Source organism: Diachasmimorpha longicaudata, chromosome 10, assembly GCF_034640455.1.
Source record: "Diachasmimorpha longicaudata isolate KC_UGA_2023 chromosome 10, iyDiaLong2, whole genome shotgun sequence".
NCBI lineage: Eukaryota > Metazoa > Arthropoda > Insecta > Hymenoptera > Braconidae > Diachasmimorpha > Diachasmimorpha longicaudata.
Genome location: NC_087234.1, coordinates 6,383,119 through 6,402,477, shown reverse-complemented (window position 1 = coordinate 6,402,477; position 19,359 = coordinate 6,383,119). Strand labels below are relative to the sequence as shown.

The 19,359-nt window shown below is 38.7% G+C and overlaps 4 protein-coding genes across 19 annotated transcripts in view; 3 read left to right on the top strand and 1 right to left on the bottom strand.

Annotated features, from left to right (window-relative positions):
* Positions 1-252: 252 nt before the first annotated feature.
* Positions 253-19,359, bottom strand: part of LOC135166555 (liprin-alpha-1) — a 36,456-nt gene continuing 17,349 nt past the window's right edge. For 12 of the 16 annotated variants that reach the window (XM_064128888.1, XM_064128896.1, XM_064128897.1 and 9 more), the window contains one exon: positions 18,667-19,350. In XM_064128888.1, the coding sequence (XP_063984958.1) occupies positions 19,264-19,350 (87 nt within the window). In that variant the 3' untranslated portion in view covers positions 18,667-19,263. Of the gene's footprint in view, positions 14,834-18,666; positions 19,351-19,359 lie in introns of those variants that run through there. The other 4 variants (XR_010299704.1, XR_010299703.1, XR_010299705.1 and 1 more) reach the window with 4 other exon arrangements.
* On the top strand, positions 1,067-3,777 carry LOC135166566 (lipoma-preferred partner homolog). The gene is made up of 3 exons (XM_064128914.1): positions 1,067-1,415; positions 1,496-1,645; positions 1,755-3,777. The coding sequence occupies exons 2-3, from the start codon at positions 1,502-1,504 to the stop codon at positions 3,228-3,230; spliced, it is 1,620 nt and encodes a 539-aa protein (XP_063984984.1). The 5' UTR covers positions 1,067-1,415; positions 1,496-1,501; the 3' UTR covers positions 3,231-3,777.
* Positions 8,391-12,484, top strand: LOC135166564 (serine/arginine repetitive matrix protein 1-like). Its single transcript, XM_064128912.1, has 6 exons — positions 8,391-8,581; positions 9,338-9,396; positions 10,069-10,321; positions 10,456-10,557; positions 10,722-10,989; positions 11,141-12,484. The coding sequence occupies exons 1-6, from the start codon at positions 8,391-8,393 to the stop codon at positions 11,975-11,977; spliced, it is 1,710 nt and encodes a 569-aa protein (XP_063984982.1). The 3' UTR covers positions 11,978-12,484.
* LOC135166561 (potassium/sodium hyperpolarization-activated cyclic nucleotide-gated channel 1-like) lies at positions 12,549-18,857 on the top strand. Its single transcript, XM_064128907.1, has 5 exons — positions 12,549-13,101; positions 13,330-13,847; positions 13,920-14,213; positions 14,292-14,413; positions 14,517-18,857. Exons 1-5 carry the CDS (start codon positions 12,569-12,571, stop codon positions 14,835-14,837), a joined length of 1,788 nt encoding a protein of 595 aa, XP_063984977.1. The 5' UTR covers positions 12,549-12,568; the 3' UTR covers positions 14,838-18,857.

Below are 19,359 nucleotides of genomic sequence, written 5' to 3'. Positions count from 1 at the left end.
AATCTCCAAAGAGCCTCACAGAATGATGACTTGAAATTGTAATAAATTCCATGTGATGAATTTTATGATGAAATGTGAAGTGACAGACAAATCCACAACAAATAGAGACAATACCTTCCCCAATATCTCGTAAACTATCAATTTCCGAAGAAAATGACAGATAACTTTTTTGCAGACAATTGAATTCTCCACAAAAATGTCTCATGACTCTTTTCTCTAGACAGAGTAGTTTTCGAGATACTGTTAAAATACTGTTTGGTTTAGATGAGGAGCTCCCTGGTGCTAGCACAAACACCTCAAACAATTGTTAAAAATAGTCTCAATCATTCGAAAGCTCTGGAGAAACTGAAAAGTGAGAGGAATGGTTAGATATGACATTTTAACTACCTAAACAAATAATCACTCAACTAAAAAATGAAAAAAAAAAACAATAAAGTATATTACATATAAGAGAAATAAAAGCATATATTTAAAGAGAATACAAACTAAATAAATACAATACTTTATGAATAAATCAAAATACCAAGAGTGACAGGTATCTGTGCACAGAGTAAATGTCGAGGAAAGAATGGATAAAAATCTGCAGATCTACTTAGCTCGAGTAAAAAATGAGTATAATAATTAAAAAATAATATAGGTGAATCAGTCTCATCCATCACGAGATCTAAATATATTAGAAAAAAGAATAACGAAAATGAAAAAAAAAAACAAATATATATATATACAAAGTATAATGTAAAATCTCTATCGCAACTGAGAAAATCGTACATAATAATCATAATAAAAGATAAAACACGAAATCTCATTGAGAAAAAAAATCTACAAATGATGAAAAAAGGACCTCATGTGTTGATTTATTTTTTAGCCATTTTTCCTGTGTAATTCTAGGAACTTTTGAGTCTGGAGTGGCTTCGGGAGATTCCAGGTAAAGAGGGAAATTATCATTCTTATCATGCAAAAGCGGTTTATCAGATTTAACAATCAATTAATTTATAAATTATGAAAAAATAAACAAGTCACCGAAAATCAGCGTTTAAATATCTCCCACGATCTCGCAGGTGTCGCGAGTATCGTCCAATGATATTGCGCGAGTGCACGTAACCTCTCCGAATAGAAAATAAAAAGAAAAACACAACGAAAAAGTGATCGGAGATCAGTTGGCCAGCTTTTGTCCCTCAAATTCGGCTCATTGTTAATTTTTTCGACAAATAAATCACTCCAAGAAGACAACGATCAGCGAAAATTAACAGGAGTGGGGCGAGGAAGGTGGATAGTCATCAGAAAGGAATTCACCGAGTGATGATAACGTGATGACTCAAGCTTGGCCTGCGCAGTAAGTCGCCGACTGTCATTGCAACCAGGGTTGTGAAAATAATATTCTACTTTGGGTGAAGACAGGGATAATAAAATAAATTGTGAGTATCTCGAGTTCTGTGTTTGGCTTCAGAATTGTGAGGTGGATTTCGCGAGAATTTAGAGTGGGTTTTTTCTCCAGGGGAAGATGTCAAATGTCAGCAATTTGGAGCAACAAATAGCCAATCTGCAAATTGAACATGGTAGCCCATCGAGTTTCCAAAATGCGGGGAAGAGTGGGAAAAAAGTGGGGCCGGTTGTCCCCCCAAAGCCCAAGAAATCACAGCCCCAGGTAATTATTTTTACGTCTTGTTAATTAAAACGTCATCTTTGAGAGGGGTAACTCATAGAAAAATCTAAAAATAATTTTACCCAGACTTGATTTTTTTTAATGTCTCCAGGTTCCCCAAAGCTATCCGATAAAAGCATCTATGACTCCATCCTATCCTACAGTCCTGAACAACTCAGGTAACATCGAGAAAACGACAAATCTCTACGCAAACTCTCCAGCTCCATTCTCAGCTCCCCCAGAGAAAAATGTGTTCCCGAGGTCCCACGGCTCCACCGAAAAATTCTACAAAAACGATAATAATTTCTACCAGAATAACGATCATTTCTACACGAACGAGAGCCAGGAGAAGTTGTATACAAACGAGAAGAATTTCTACTCCAACATAGGCAACATTGCTGGCCCTCAAGTGCCAGTGGACGACAGATCAAGACATGCAACTAGAAATGCTGTTTACAGTAACATCGAACCTGCTGTTCCAATTCCCATTCCTGTACCCACTCCGGTTGCCAATAAGGAGAAGGACATTATCTACAGCAATATCCAGTGGAATAACAAGCCTGAAAACACTTACTCCAACATTCCAAATCACGACGACCTTCCTCCACCGCCTCCAGGACCAACCGAGTACATCTCCTGCGTTCCCAGCACCTTCCCCCCGCCCCCAGACGAGCTTCCACCCCCGCCCTCGCCAGTGTCATCGAGCTACTCGGAGCTCCGCAGAGCTACCTACCAACCAGAGTACCCATCCAACTACCCAGATCTGTACGGTCCCAGTTCGCAGTCATCCTCAACCTACGAGTCCATCTACGAGCCCATCAATCCCAGACCTCCCTCTCAACTCTCCTGCAACTACTCCACTTACTCGGGCTATGGTTCAGCGACATCAACTCAACCCCCCAGCAAGGTATCACCGGTTAAAGAGGTGGACACTCTCACTCACTTGCTGGTTCAGGGAATGGAGGACAATCAGGATGACATCTATGGAATTTGCGCCCAGTGTGGGGAAAAGGTCGAGGGCGAGGGTAATGGCTGTTCTGTTATGGATCAGGTCTTTCATATCAACTGTTTCTCCTGCTTCGTATGTCAGGTCAATCTCCAGGGAAAGACGTTCTACTCCCTTGAGGACAAACCCTACTGCGAGGAGGACTACTTGAATACCTTGGAGAAGTGCTGTGTCTGCACGAGACCAATTCTCGACAGAATTCTCAGGGCAACTGGAAAGTCTTATCACTTGTCCTGCTTCACCTGCGTTGTCTGTGGACAGAGTCTCGATGGCATTCCATTTACTGTAGATGCCACTAATCAGATTCACTGCATCCAGTGCTTCCACAAGAAATTCGCCCCCAGGTGTTGCGTCTGCAAGCTACCCATTATGCCTGAACCTGGAGAGGAGGAGACTGTCAGGGTTGTGGCACTCGACAGGAGCTTTCATCCTCAGTGTTACAAGTGCGAAGACTGTGGTCTTGTACTCTCGTCAGATGCTGAGGGCTCTGGATGCTATCCTCTTGATGATCATGTACTGTGCAAGAGCTGCAATGCCAAGAGAGTCCAGGCCCTCACCTCGCACATGATTACGGAGTTGTAATTGATGAGGTTGAAGAGAAATTCGTAGGTTATGAAATTATATGATGATTACGGACATCTCTTGGAGGAATTGAGTTCCCCAGGGAAAATTTCTGGATATTTTATCGCAAAATGGTCAGGTGATGATAGATATTTAATGCTTGTGATAGAGTAATGAGAGCCCGGAGGTGATTCTACAATTAAAAAGCTCCAACTTCATTTTTTTACGTTTCCAGACGTGAGACTTCAAAACGCTTGCAATGATTTTTATAATTTTCATAAGACAATTTTTTATGAAGCCATTGATGAATAAATATTCATCAAACCGCAACGCCAATGGCGCCCTAAATACAGTATCAACATTGCAGTAATGTTTAATACATTTTTAACGGGATTTCCATGTGATAACGCATCAATAGAATATTCAACAGTAGAAGTTATCCAAGTTATAATTAAGTGTCATTAGTTCATAAATACGTAATGCCATAATCAATGCATTTATTGAATATATGCCACGTAGTTTATGAAGTGTAATCATTCAATAAATTGCTATCTGAACGTCAATTAAATTTAGTTTCTAATTCATTAATTTTTTTATTATGATAATATTGAACTAATTGGAAATTTGACTAGGTGAGTTGAAAACAAATCCTAAAATAAGTAAAGGACCAGGTAAAGAATTTATCACCACTAGCAGTAAATGTCTCTGCATGTTTAAAAATCCTCTGCAGCTTCGATCACGAAAGGTTGATCAATCTTTAATTCAGTTAAAATTCCCGAAATATTGGAAAATGAAAATCTGTTCAAGTTTCCGTCCAAGGACGTGAAGGTCTAACAACGTGTCTTCCTGCATTTAAATTTGCATAGCACATGATCATTATAATTCTCGTCACTTTAAACCCGTTACCTCCAACAAACTAGTTTCAATTTCACTCGTATTATTGCGCAACTGTTTTATACAGCTTATGGGACAGTTCCGTTGGACGATATTTTTTTTCAAACCCAGAGGAAATATGTGGTATTGCCGGAAATCCAGTAGTAAATTCATATTTTTTCGATTAATTTTTCTTCATTACGGCAATAACCGTTAATTGTAGGAGAAACTATACCTATACCTTTTTTGTAGCGGATAAAATTGCGAACAAACAATGCTCTACGATATTTTCTTCTAAAATCATTTGTTACTGAGATAATCCAAGCTTTATGAGCAGGAAGGACCGGGTGTTTTGTTCTCTTTTATTCTGTTTCATTGATGTTTGCACCATCCACCCGTCTAATCCTTTTTTAATCCAAATGGGGACAGATTACCTAAATAAAGTAACAATGGGCCTGCCTTGTTCCATACAGCCAACCTCAATGGGAATTATTACCGATCTCCTCTGTGCTGAATAGAAATTTAGAGTGTAATAAGCCATGTCCCCCGCGCTTTCTATTTCTACAATGATTTTGATGATCAATGGCTTCAGGAGAACGGTCAGTGCATTTCCACCAGGGGATTCCCACCTTCACAGAAATATAATTCAAAAACTCAGTGAATTCTATAGACAACCCAGTCCGGTCTTTCCGAGGAATAAAAAAATTGCAACAAGAGAACTTAGACCTTCGGAATATTCTCGACTATTATTTCTACCTGATATAAAAATATTGATGATGTACTCAAGGAATCTGTGAATTATTGACCGTAAAACCTGCTGAGAGATGAAATCTCGACATCTCAGGGGTTGACCTGCGCTACAAAAAACATGGAAAATTGTAATTATGTTGCATATAAATTGACGCATGTCAAATGAGTCAACAGCTGACCGTCACCCCCTTAGAAATCGATGACAATTTGTTAACGGTCAGGGGCATGGAAAACCATCCCTGAAATTTTTTTCCACAGTTGCAAATTTTTTTTGCGACAGTCACAGTTAAATCCAGGTTTCGCTGGAAGATAGCCAGGGCTCAAGAAAATAACGACATTTAAACGAAAAAAATTCGATTGTGCGCAGCGAACGATTACAAAGTTTCCACTCGGAACTACAAATAAAGAATACGCCAAAGAAATTGGCGAGTCCTCGCCGAGATGTCATTAAATCGAATCAAAACGGAGAGATGAAAGTGGTCGTTATCAGAGCACGTCGTGACCTTGACGATCGCCTGTCCCGATTATTCTTTCATTTTCTACTCAATGATAAAGCGAACATTTGCGGTTTTTTCTCGGAAAACCATCGTAGGAAATAGAGTGGTTTAATTAACGCACTTGTGTCATCATCTGTGCAACGCAAATTAGCAGCTCAAAAATAATTAGAACGTGTGTAAAAAAAATTTCACCTCTGAACAGTGGAGGGAAGCGAATTAAAAATTTTAACATTTCAGTTCTACATTTTTATAAAATAACTTACTCGCTAACATTTAATTTATAAATTAGTTTAATTGCAAAAAATGGAACAATCGTGTAGAATAATGCTGTCTCCACAATATTATTAATTAAAGTTTTGGGAATATTTTTTTCTCATTTGTTTCTCTCTTAAAAGTAAAATGATAATAATTCCTCATCCATAAAATAATCAAATACACGGAATGGACAAGTTAATTGAAAAATATTTTTCCGCGAGAGGATAATCCACGGAAATTTTTATACTCATTTCCCAGAGAAAACATTAAATTTGAAAAATCATTAATCACTCCTTAATAACAACAATCACCCAAGAAATCGTGAATCGAAGTCAGTCGGTATTCGTTCGGCCTCGGTGTTGCTCGAGCCACTGAAGTGGGAGAAAAGTGACTCTTGGATCATTTATTGCCTCAGTCTGCCGGCATTGCCCGAAGTCATCCGATCATTTTCTGTTCCGCGTTAAAAATTTCGGATTCCCCTCCCCCCTGGGAGTAGATAATTCAAGAAATTATCTCCTGCTGTGGAATTTAAAACAAGTGCTCCCTCCTACCACCCGGAGATTGATTCTCCAAATAGTTGAAGTTCCTTTAAAAAACAATAGTTATCATTCATTTGGATTATTTCACTCTATCTCCGGTAAATTATTATCTTATTTTAATTATAATTCATTTAAGTTTTTAGATGTTTCCATTGATTTCAATTGATTCCTCGATCTTTGAACAATTGCTAAAGAGTTGAATTATCATATTTATAAATTTTTCATTTATTGATGTCGTGTGTGAATCAGTCGATTTACACAAAAGAAAAAAATTTAACAAAGCGAGAATGGGAAAAAATCTAAAATATTTGTTTAACAATCAGTTGAATTATTGATGAAGCATTTTTATTAGTCTTAATTGATGAGCTCTGTGCAATACCTCAGAGCCAACTGGTGACACCTACGAGTTCAATTCATCCCAAGACAATTACGTAATAATTTCTTGTTGTACTGAAAGCGAGTGGGTTTTTAAAGTGGTATGCGAGCGACAATGATGTCGCACTTACAAGAATGTTTTTGTCAGAAAGCGGAAAATACGAATAAAAATAAAAATAGAAAGATCTAAACGATTCGTCGGATTTTTTAAAGCGTTCAAAGCACAATGAACAAATTTTTTTATTGGTATCTTTAAAGAGCCTCGAAAATTGGAGGACTGACGACATTTGGAGTTCAAATTCTCATTCAAGTCATCATTTGTTTTTTTTTTCGGGATCTTCTGTGGCTTTAGGAACTACAATGTTGGTTGAGAGGTCTTGATAAAACAGATAAAACGAAGATTATTTGCGCTAACGTCAGCACGATTATCTTGGCGATGAGTAACCGATCGGACTTCGATCGATGATTGAAGGAAAGGATTCGAAAATTACTGAAAAAGATTCTACAGGATTCAAAGGGCTTTCAAGCTGTCATTTCTTCTACATTTAATTTGGGACCATTGGGACCCCTCCCTCGAAAAGTAGTTCTCCACCTGATCATATTCAATCCCCTCATGCCTAAATGAAAAACAAAATTCTTGGTACCAATTTTTGCTTTCCCATATCACCGACTTGTTCTCCTTTAATACCTAAACGAGTGAAAATCGATTTACCAGCGATCGAAACGCTTTCTCACGCGACTTCCCCCCGCATTTCCAGTAGTGAAACCAACACATTCCATCTGCCTCGCTCGGTTTTAGTTTTAAAAATAACTACAACTGTTTAAACCGCTGAGGATTCCGGGTGCCGGGAGGATATAGACGACCGAGACACTGGCCTCTTGACGAATTTTCTAATTAATTGCAATGCCAGTTGGTCAGTAATTTTCGAATTGACTTCGGCTCCTCTTTTGTAAAAAGCCAATAACATAGAGATAACGACAGTGGCACAGTTATCTTCTTATCTCCCTCGATTTGATGATAAGAAATTGTATGAGATCGTAATGAGCAGGAAAATTAATACTTCTGATGATTAGGTGAATTAGTTTGTTAATTCAACGAATTATTAACTAATTTTCAATTCAACTTCAAATGTCAAAGAACTCCCTCATCCATTTTTAATACTCAATTGATCGCTTCATCTATCGCTTTATCACATTTTATTTTTAACGTATTAATTTCCGGAATATCTCAACTAAAAAACAATTTCAAATGAAAAATTTCTCGTCAGTTCATCGTAACCTAATACATATCCCCTTCGGCTCCGCATTCAAACCCCGAGACAATAAAAAAACGAGAATGTCTTCATTTGAATTGCAGATGTTCAGTGTGTTGAGGGCGTTGGCATAATTCCCTCAATTTTGTACGCTATTAAACTTCCTACTGATCATTTGTTTTATCATGGTTATTCTCGCAAATCAATCGGTCGATGATAGCTGTCATTTCGGTGCTTTATGGCACGTGAAAATGCTCGAGGCTGATGGATACGCATGGGGTCTAGTTAATTAAGCCTGTCAGGAGGTATATCAGCAAATTGTTACTATTTTAATTGACATTTAACGTCCTTACTTTGCAAAACACGAACTCTGATGTCCTGCAATCTGAAAGAAAACGTGGAAAAAAATTAATTAGGTTTTCCAGTCCAGTTTATTAAAATACTCCAAAATTGTCCTTTTTTATTTTTAGAAATCACGATAAACAAATAAGAACAATATTATTATAAACTCCATTTGTTGCGTATGTAACAGTCCAGTGAGATGAGGAGAAGAGGGGAGAAACAAAATGAGATGTAATCGCGAGTGAACGTGATACCCATTTGCATCTGTCACAAGTCGCAGGGAGTTGTTCTCGAGTCATGTCGAGACGACCGAGCGTCACAATCTACGATTACCCAGAGGATCTCAATCCATTCAAAGATGATAACGAGGAAGTCAGTCACAAATTGCCGGTGAACAGTACCAGAGAGAAAGACGATAAGAAGAAATTCTGGACATTCGGGAGAAATAAGAAAAAACGCTCTCACAGCTTCTCCATCAAATCCACGTGGTAAGAATTTGTTTTTAATTTTTCCCAGAAGTTAGGGGATGAGCAAGTGGAAGTGATCACAGGGCGAATGTTCTCACTATTTAATTATCGTTTTGGAATTTAATCATATGAATCGCCCGAACATTTTTTTCTCGATAAACTAAAGAAAAAAATTTTGCCGCTGCACCTCCTCATAATAAATAGAAAATTTATTTACAACATCTGTAAATTTGAGTAACTTCAGACATTTGATTGACATTTCCCCAAAAAGATTATTCGTTAAATATGTCTATTGAACTTGATAATGAACTTGGTATCGACTGGCACTGGTCCAAGCTCAACAACCACTTCATCTAATTCAGTCGAACAGTCACTCATCGACAATGATGGCAACGTAATGTCTGAAATTATTAAAAAACAAAGAATTTTCACCTCCCAGTGAGTGCCACGGGGCTCGTCATTAAGTATCGTAAATTATTCCATCATTCCAAGGTCCTCCTACCAACTATTATTAAAACTGACTGAGAGGAAGTGGCATGTTGCAGTAGGCCGTCTAATTCGATCGATTATGCTGTACTCAAATGATCGGTGCATCAAATGAGAACGCCATTGGTTTTTACAATTGTTGACCAAGTCATCTAAACATTGAGATTAGTGACGCAAATCGTCTGCACGCTCTCTGTGTCACAGATTACATCTGTCGACCCAATCGACCCAGATGTGAAGAGGCTGATGAGAGAAAGAATGCGAATTTTTAAAAAATCGTTCTATTTGCAGGAATGGAATCTTCGGTAAGAAGAAGGAGTCGTACGAGAGAAGTCCGACGATATCAACAGGTTAGAATAGTTATTAGTAGGGCTGCAATGAAATTCTGAACTCCCTAAATATTCTTGGGACTGAGCTTGCAGCTTTTAGTAGTTAGAAAGGTTGCCGGCAAGCTTCCTCTGTCTAAACTTACTTTTCTGCACGGCATGATGAGAACAGATCGTTTCCTTAGAGACAATTCATCAAGTGCACTGATAGAAAAATATACTGACACGTAGAGCACATTCTCTTGGGGCTCGAATTAGATTTTACCCCGGAATACACATGTACTGATGCCATTGTAATCTTCCCCAGTACAACTTTGACATGGCGTCTCATGCAATCGCTATATCATGTATCGATAGATTAGAATTAAATCCAGGAAAATAACTAAAGACAAAAATTGATGAATAATTTTTGTCTTGGAACCCCTTTCAACTCACATGCACTATGATGATTCTCAAGAACTGGGATATCGTCCAACTTGAAACCTCCGGTGACTCATCCGAAGAGCAATGTCTTCGAGATCTGAAAATAATTTTCTTTCCCAAGAGAATTCGATCTTTGTGTCAATACCCTCGTTCACCAGTGTAGAAATTTCGAGATATAAAAAAAATCAGTTCAGATAACGCTTGGCAAATACAGAAACCGGATTCTCGTTAAATTTACTTAACAACACAGTAAAGTAAGTGGTTACTCCTCAGTATCATCGACTTATCAGCGTGCCAGCTACAATGGCAACCCAGTACCACCTCCTCGTTCCTCCCGGGACCAGCAGGAGTTCAACGAGGCCCTGGGTACTCTCGCCAGAAGGCGAAAGCACACGCTGGACAATTCCTCTCGGTACAGCTCGAATTTGACGATAAACGGTGATCCTGGGAGGATCTACGAGGGATGCCCCCAGGAGACAACCGCCTCCATCATGGGTGATCTCACTCCCAAACCGCCAGCTCGAAGGTCAGCGATCAGTAATAAACTGGGCAATAAACCCGGCTCTTTCTCACTTCGAGTGATGAAGACTTTGTCTTCGAGTGTGAAAGAGCTTCCTTGTGAATGTTAAATAACTTCATTTTGTGCTTTTCGTGGTGCAGGTTCGGACAAGTGAGCCCCAAGCCAACTGATAAAATACCTCCTCTGGATTATGGGCAAAAAAGTGATGATAGAGAGGATGATGGAACGCCTATTCCACCGAAGTAAGATTATTATTATGCGGGGGGTTCTTTATAGCCAGTGGGAGGAAAATCTGTTTTTTTGTCGGTATTTTCTTTGATTGGTTGTAATCAACGATGAGGGAAGGGGATACATTCATTAATTCCATTTCTCTCCTGGATAAATTAAAAAAACTAATAATTTCCAGACGAGGAGGTGTGAGAGCATCGCAAAGACTATCCCTTCAGAATCGCGATGACGACCCAGTCCAGATGAGGAATGAAAAATACACCGACGAGAATGAGAATATGCCGGAGGATTTTGTCTTCAAGAGGTGTAGCAACGACGCAGTAAGAAAATCCAACTTGTCTATCAACAGTTGCATGTCTGTGGGAAGTGTCTACGCGTCTGGAAGGAAGAAGAGGAGAGCCCCCTTGCCCCCTGGGAAAAAACCCGAGCCATTAGAGAGTCCAAAGGTAATTGAAAAAAGATATGAAAAATCCGGATATTTTTACAAGGCAAAGTATGAAAAATTTCTTTCAATTTTCCGAGAATTATTAGACCTGTAATCATGTAAAAAAATTATATGCAACGTTCAGTCTTGTGTCATTAATCGAATCCCCCTAGGAGGCGCTTCCGGACCCCCAGGAGATCGCGAGAGTAGCGGAGGACATCACCGAGATGACCGAGCGAACGAAGCAGCTTGAAGAACCCAAAGAATCCCCGAAGGAACCCAGCAACCCGTCTCCACCCCCCCAGGCCCCAAAAATCGTCATCCAAGAGAGTGAAATCCTCCCAGAGAGGCCGCCGAGTCCCCGACCCCCGGAAGAGAGACTCGAGGAAAATCCCCCGGAGAGGAGTTCCCCTGATGAAGACCCTGAGACAGGACTTGAAATTGAATTCACCCGAACGCCGTCCGAGGAGCCCCTTGAGATAATCAAGGACGTCTCCATAATTCATGACGACGACGAGGACGTGGTAATGCGCAAGAGGAGTTCATCGAGCCTCCCCGGAAGCGACAGTTTCTCGGTGAAGGAGGAGATCGAGAAGATCGAGAAACAGATAAAGCTCTTGGAGTCGAGAAAGCTGCGAACGCGAACAACTTCATTCACATCGTCACTAGACGAAGAGGCTTCCCTTCCCCAGCTGGAGCGAGGGGGCAGCAGACGAAGCCTCCAGGAGACACGAAGGAACTTCTTCCGGGATTTAACGAGGAACGGAAGTGACGACCTCAAGATTGAGCTTAAGGAGCTGCCAAGGGAGATGAGGGAGATTAAGATCGTTCGGCTGGGTGATTCTCCAGTGGAACTTACGGAGCCGAAGGAGCCGGTGAAAGTCATTGAGCTCCACATCTCAGAGCCCATCAAGCAGAAACCCGAGGTCAATCCGGTGCCTAAGCCGAAGAGGCAGGCGAGGGGAGCCGAGGAGAGCGAGGATGAGGCCAACTCGGGGAATCTTATCTAGGGCTTCGGTTTTCGGTATTTTTGGTTGAGTAAAAATATTTGAGATAAATCGGAGGTCTAATGGGCATTGACGAACAGGGGGAACAGCGACATTCCGAGAATTTTCCATTGAGATATCGTAAAGAAAATTGTGTGAAAAATTACGAATAATTAAAACCTCTGAAATCTCTGGTTAATCAGACAGTTTCCACTACTGACTAGTCTCATAATCAGTAATAAGAATCCATAATTCTCCTGAAAATATTCGTCGCGATCTCTGCCCCCAAAAGGTGATATACATCGATATCAAGAACAACGTTCATTTGTTTTTATGAATTCCTCAGTTTGTTGACGTAGGAACTCAATTACATGGCCTTGTGAAATAATTAAGAATTATAACTCATGTGATTCGGGGAGCAATTTTATCCAGCGAGTGGATACCGTTATTCTATGGCATTTCTATTATTTATTAATATAACGAATTTTATGAGGAGGATATACAGAAATATATAAGGTATATTGAAGATAATTAAGTTGCAAATTGATTAACCCATAAAGCCCTAAAATTTGAAAACCAACTACAAAGGTAGTTCATTCCCCTGTTATTATCAAGATGAGGCGATTGTCATGGTCAGGTAGCAGCTCCGATCAAGTTCGTCGAGGCTCATCATTAAAGACCTCTTCAAGAGCCTTCCAACACCACTGTCATCTCACAAAAACCTCCGGAAGCACTCTCCCGAGGCTTCCTCCAAACGCGAGATTGATCCCCCGCCTCAAGAGATCCTTCCAAAAGCTCATAATCGTCTCTGAGCACCACCCGTACTCAATTTACCTCCGGAGTCGGGGGGTCATTTCCGCGGAGAAGAGGAGGCACTGGAGATCGAAAAACTGGTGGGTCGTTCATCCCTTCAGTCGCCTGAGACTTCTCTGGGATTATTTGATGACCCTCACGCTGGTTTATTACTTCATTGCGGTACCTTACGTCAAATGCTTCTTCAGAATTTGTGGACGAGAGACATCCGAGAGCTCTGAGTACGTGAATCCGGTGTTTGGGGTGTGTCTCATGGATATTTTCATGAGTTTTTTCACGGGTTTTCGGGACGAGGAGGCGATGGAGATCGAATTGGAGCCGGGAGTGATAGCCAGGTGATAAATAATTCGGATTTTTTTTTTCAGGACAACTCAGCACTTCTGAGTTGTACAAAAAAAATATTAATTATATTCCTGGTCGACTCAGCGCAATATTACAATTGAGAACATTAAATTATCAAGGGGTCGTTGACCCCACCGGAATGGGACCGTAAATCATTGGCGTGATATGAGTTCAATTAGATAAATCATAAAACAAAAAATTGATCCCTCAAATTTTGCCAGGCATTATACAGGTGGATTTTTCCTCCTCGACCTGATAACTTCGATACCTTACTCCTGGTTCACCTCCACCCACCTCGAGCCCCCCGGCCCTGAGGTCAATTTCCTACAATTCATAGCGGAAATACTACCCCTGCTCAAGATATTACGGATATCGACATTGAGACATTACATAAAACAGCTGATTGCCATATGTGGCTACAGTTCCGTTGTAGATATAACGGTTTGGTTGTCACTACTAAGTGTTCTCATACTCCACTGGAGTGCCTGCCTCACCTGGGGATTCCCGTTCGTAACTTTGTACGCCACGCGCGAGAGGATCGAGAGATCCGATGCTCATGTCGTGAAGAATGGAATTTATCAGGAGAATTCTTGGTACATTTACCTGTTCAGTTTGCACATGGGATTGAGTAATCTAGTTGGATCTAATTTTATGGAGCTCCTGGACACTTCCACGAGTGACAAAATCGTCAGGTGTGTTCTGCTGCTACTGGGGACCGGATATCTGATTTATCTCATTGGTAAAATTATGGACTGAATTATGATTGAAAAAACCGATAACAAATCAATCATAATTGTTCCATTACTTGCAGTTGTTTTCTTACAACTGATTGAGTCATCTGCTGAGCCTGAGCTCAAGTACCAATTGATAATGAGCCGAGTTAAGGAATACATAGAGGATAAAAATTTATCGAAAGATCTAGGTGACAGATTGATTAAATACTATGAGTACAGATACGAGGGGAGTTACTTCAAGGAGAACGCGATAGCTAGTACTTTATCGAATCATCTGAGGCTCGAGATCAATGTCAGGTCGAATCGGGGTCTCCTGGAGACAGCCACGGTCCTTCATAATTTACCTAGAACTCTTCTGGCGAATCTATTGAGTGAATTTATTGAACAGTTTCTGTGAAACGATTGGTGTGAATGGATGGTGCGGATCATGTGGACATTTTTATTTTCAGACTCGATGACGCCTGTCATTTACCTAGAGAACGACGTAATCTATCGGTACGGGGATGAGGGGGAGTGCATGTATTTTATATCGAGTGGAACTGTCGCTGTGATAAATTCCCTGGGAAAAGAGGTAAATTGTTATCGAGGGGCTGGTGACGATAAGTGGAGGCTTCCAGAGGGGTCACGTAAACAAATTGACTTTTCTCATTTCCTGCTTTCGTTCCAAAATTTAGTTAGATCACCTGGTTGATGGCAGCCACTTCGGTGAACTCTCCCTCCTCCACCAGAACTATCCCAGGGAAGTCTCGGTTATCGCCATCGAGACCTGTGAACTCCTCCAGCTCAACCGACGCACCTTCTCCCGTCTCATCGTTCCCAACACCGAGCTCCATCGGAGACTCACTCAAATTTCCGAAAAACGGCTCGTGGACATTCACAACTCCACTGAAATATCCCAGCAGGACCGGGAAATCTCGAACCGTAGAAAATTCGATATGAAAAAACTCCTCATGAGGACTGAGGTCGTATCAGTTAACTCCACCTCCACAGACTGAAATAAATATCAACATAGAAATGGAAATTCATGGAAATTCAATTCATGTTCATTCCAGTATATATTTTCTTCCTTTTTCATTATACTTATATACTTCAAGTATCCAAGCACGAATATATGTTCGCAGATGTGACAAGTTTTCTATAAACTCTCTCGAGTTATTCTTTCTTTTCGCTACTCCATGAAACGTTTACAATTGTTTATTGATTCAATGATTTCGAGTGGAATAATGAAATAATAATTATCTCGTGATGTTTTTAGCTCTCGTTACTCGAAATTTTTTTGTAGATAAATAGAGAGAATGAGATTAATTTCACTTTGTTTTTATGAAATTCCGATTTCGACCATCATTTTTTCGAAATATCTTGGAAACGAAGGGAGACAGTGCAAAAATCATCAACACCTTCTTCGTAGCCCGTGAAATTACCCACCAAGAAGGCTCAGAGGACGATTTCGATGTCCCACTTATTTTCGGAGATAATCTCAAAAATTGTAATCGAAATTTCCCCAATCTCGTTCCCCCCCTTCACCTTTTCACCTAAAACAAATTTGAAAAATTCAGAGATGATTTCACCATTCACTCATCATCCACCCAAACTCACCCCCACTCTCCCCCCTCCCCCAAATCCATAAAAAAATAACGACTAAAATATTAAACCATTCGCCCATTTTTTTGTAAGAATGCACTGAAAAAAAAATTATAAAAAAAAAACATTCACTTGATTTTTTTTTTTCATCATTATTTAGGGCGCGTTCAGAGTGTATTTACAGTTAGATACATAGAAGGCATTCGAAGCTTGCTACATTGTCGACTTATCTCCTCCCATTTATTAATTTTGTTCATTCAATTGTTCGTCAACTGCACCGCACACTCACTCACACGTGGATTACAAATTCATGTCGCCAGTTTTTCAATGCTTAATTGTTTATATCTCCCGTCTTTTCTTTTCTTTCGCGAATCAAAGGCTCAACTCGTATTAATCAATCCTTTTCCATCATGAATATTTTCTTCCCTTAATCAATTAATTTAATTAATTTTCTGGAATGTACCTATCATCTATCAACTAGCACGTTATGATTAAAAATAAGTTTCAGTCATTTACAGTTTTATGACACTTCCGAATGATTCAGTGGACCCTCTTACGTTTTTTTTTTCAATTATTTAATTAAATTTCACAACGTTAAATTTAGAAATCAATAGTTATTCACATAATTGTGCTCAACATATTAAACTCGATATGTTTATTTTTTTTTATTTTGTGCAGAAAGGATAAAATGAGGGGTAATAATTACAGAAATCAATGATGCAATTAATCAGTCAATTGTTCATCAGGTTGATTGGGTGATTGATTAATTTCATCTATCGATTGGACACATCATTTAGACTCTTTGGCATTGATAATTAATAAAATGTATTTGGTTAAGTTCACGCCCCTTCGGAAGGTCATTCCTATCAATTTTTAATTAATTTTCATCTTCCTTTGATATAATTAATTATACAGCTACTATGAGTGGTGATAGCTTGCACGGGGGGAAATACTTGGCAGGGAAAAAAACATCAACAACAATGATTCCTCATGTATCAACAACATTAACAACATCGGCGTTCATCATTCTAGTATCTTCATTATTTTATTTACGAGATTTGTGGTTTACTCGTCCTGATTAGGGGGATAATTTCGTCGGGGAGACAGGGGCAAAATGAAGTATGAGAAGAAAACACGATTTAGTACGATTTAGAATTTTCTTCCTATTTTCGGAGAGGGTCAAATCGTGAGGGTGAGGGTTTAATGGCCCCTGAGAATATCAGGGTCAAGTGCTGGTGAAAATAATATTCTTGACCGAGGGATAATTTAATTTTTCATAATTAAATTGCACAGCCCTCAAAAATATCTAGAATTCCACGTCTTAATGGGTCACTTGACTCTCCCCTAACAAAAAAAAAATTGTTCCCACCTGTTTTGTCCTGGTCTCCCCGAAATAGCTGAAAATCACTGGGAAAATACGAAAGTTAAATTATAACTTTCTCCATATTTCAAATTTTCATTTCGAATAAATCCTCCCCATTTTCTCCAAATGCTCAAATTCTCGTTGAAAGCCACAAGATACGTGAAATAAACTCTCATCTCGTCCTTTAAATGCAAAATCTTGGGACTCAAGCATCTCGTAATCATAATCCCTCATCATTTCTCTTCCAATCGTTGTCACAAATTGAAATCCTCATCTCCTAAACATTATATTAATCGTTAAATTACAATTTTTCATGCCTTTTCTATATCGATATCTCACGTCGAGTTCAATTATCATTCCTCTCATTATCCATGAATCCATACACACACGATTCTCTGGTTCCTTCTAAATTTTTCCAACCTCACATCATCAATTTAATTTATTTATATCCTGTTGATTTATTAATTTATTGCATACGCTTTGGACCATCGATCGATCGATATCCACAAGTGACTCGATAAATTGTGCGTTTAATCGTTCTCCAGATCATAATTAATCAACAACATTGTTAATTAATTACTCGAATTTTACGTTCATCTAAAACCGTCGAATCTCCTCATTCATGCGGCAATTTATCTGTTTATTATTGATTATGCAGTCTTTTCAGTGAAATAATCAATCAAAATTTCAACGAAACATATTCATCACTATTAATTATCAATATTTATTGAAGATTGATGGGCTTTAGATGACAAAATCGCGATTCTTTCGGACGATGAGATGAAATCAAACGGTTAAATTCATGATAATTATTAATTAGTAATGCTTCAACTGTATTTATATTTACAAACAGTTCACTCCCAGTAATTGAAATTTTTCAAGTTAAATTAATTGTTTAATCTAGGTGAATGAAGTAAAATTACAGTTAATGTAAATGTAAATCATTTGATGATAAATCGTCTAGTTTGTAGATCCGTTTTGATTCATATGGTTTTAGGTAATTAGCGATTAAAATTAAATCAATGGCACCTGTTCACTATTCTAAATTGTCTGTGTTAAATTATGAAAAAAATTACAACCGGGGATCATTGAGGAAAAAGCTTGGGTAATACTGAATTCCTGGGCCGTAATATTTACAGATATATTAGGATTAATTAGTTAATTAATCGATTTTAGAGGGAGAGGTACGTCCAGAGGTTTCTCAGGCTTTGATTATTTTTCCTCGAGTCGATGATTCGCCTACTCTCAATACATTAATTATGTTGATTGAGTCATTATGTTTCATTAATGTGTGTCATGAGGAGTGAATGATTGTCCTATTGGTGGAGTAATTTTTCAACCCCAGACTCTCAGTTTTCCTCGCGTAATGAAAATTAAAATGGTGAGAAAATTATACGAATGGCAAATGTGATTAAATTGAATAAATTCCAAAATCACATCCCTGACGATTTAGAAAAAAAATTTCCCTTCTCGTAGTCCCAAGAAACCCCCAAACCCTCGATCGATCGACAGTCAAGCCGAAAAAATTCACACATGAATAAATATCCCTCGAAAATTCTACCACACATATCCCACTCACAAATAATTAATAAGAACTTCTCATTTAATCATCAAGGTATAAAATCCACCCTAGTTGATTTGAATAATTTAAGTTATTCTTTGAAGCCCCCCTCCCCCCCTAGCGTTAATTAACAATCAGAGGACACACATTACGACTAAAAATCACCTCGAGCCTCTGAAAATAATATTCACTGTTTCCCTCGATGCAATTAATATTCAATACTCAAAATCCCCGATAAATCCTCTCATTTACAACAAAATCCCCAAAAACATTAACCTTAAAATTAATTATCAGGTCTTAATGAATAAATCATCATCCATTAATCTCGAAAAATTCATCATTATTCATAACAAAATTCATTACCTATTCCACATCAGACGATTGGTTATTTAAAAAAAAGGCTGAAGAGGTCTTTTATCCGTCCACTTAATATTTGTGCAGTTGTGATGTGACTTTGTCATGTCATAAGTACAATATGACAGTAAAAATGATTTAAAAAAAATTAAACAACAGCTGTTGTTGGGGATCGAGTCAGACAGAATTATTGTCACTTTGGAAATCATTTATGAACTTCAGTTGACGTTATTTCGATCCATTTTCACATTTCGATATCTAATCGTCTTTCATTTATTATTCATTATCGATCATTAATTATTATTTACCACTGATGATCAACAATAATTAATGGTAAATTATTGCTCATGGGTTTTTGATGAATCAGCGAAGTTCATTGGATATTATTCATAGGAATAATGAATAAAATTGTGATTGGAATGATTTCAAAGGATAATTTAAAGGGATTAAAGCTCTCTCTTACTCACGGTTTAATCTGGGAATGGATTGGGATGTTGTTGGGATTATTGGACTAGACGTGATGGGGCTGATGACGTGGTAATGACCTAGGTGGTAGGTTTGATCAGGACTTCATGCTGTTCTCCTCCGATCGTCTCTCAGTACCCACTGTCAGGAGATTCTGAAACTCCATCTCGAGGACTTGTCTTGCCTGGAAATA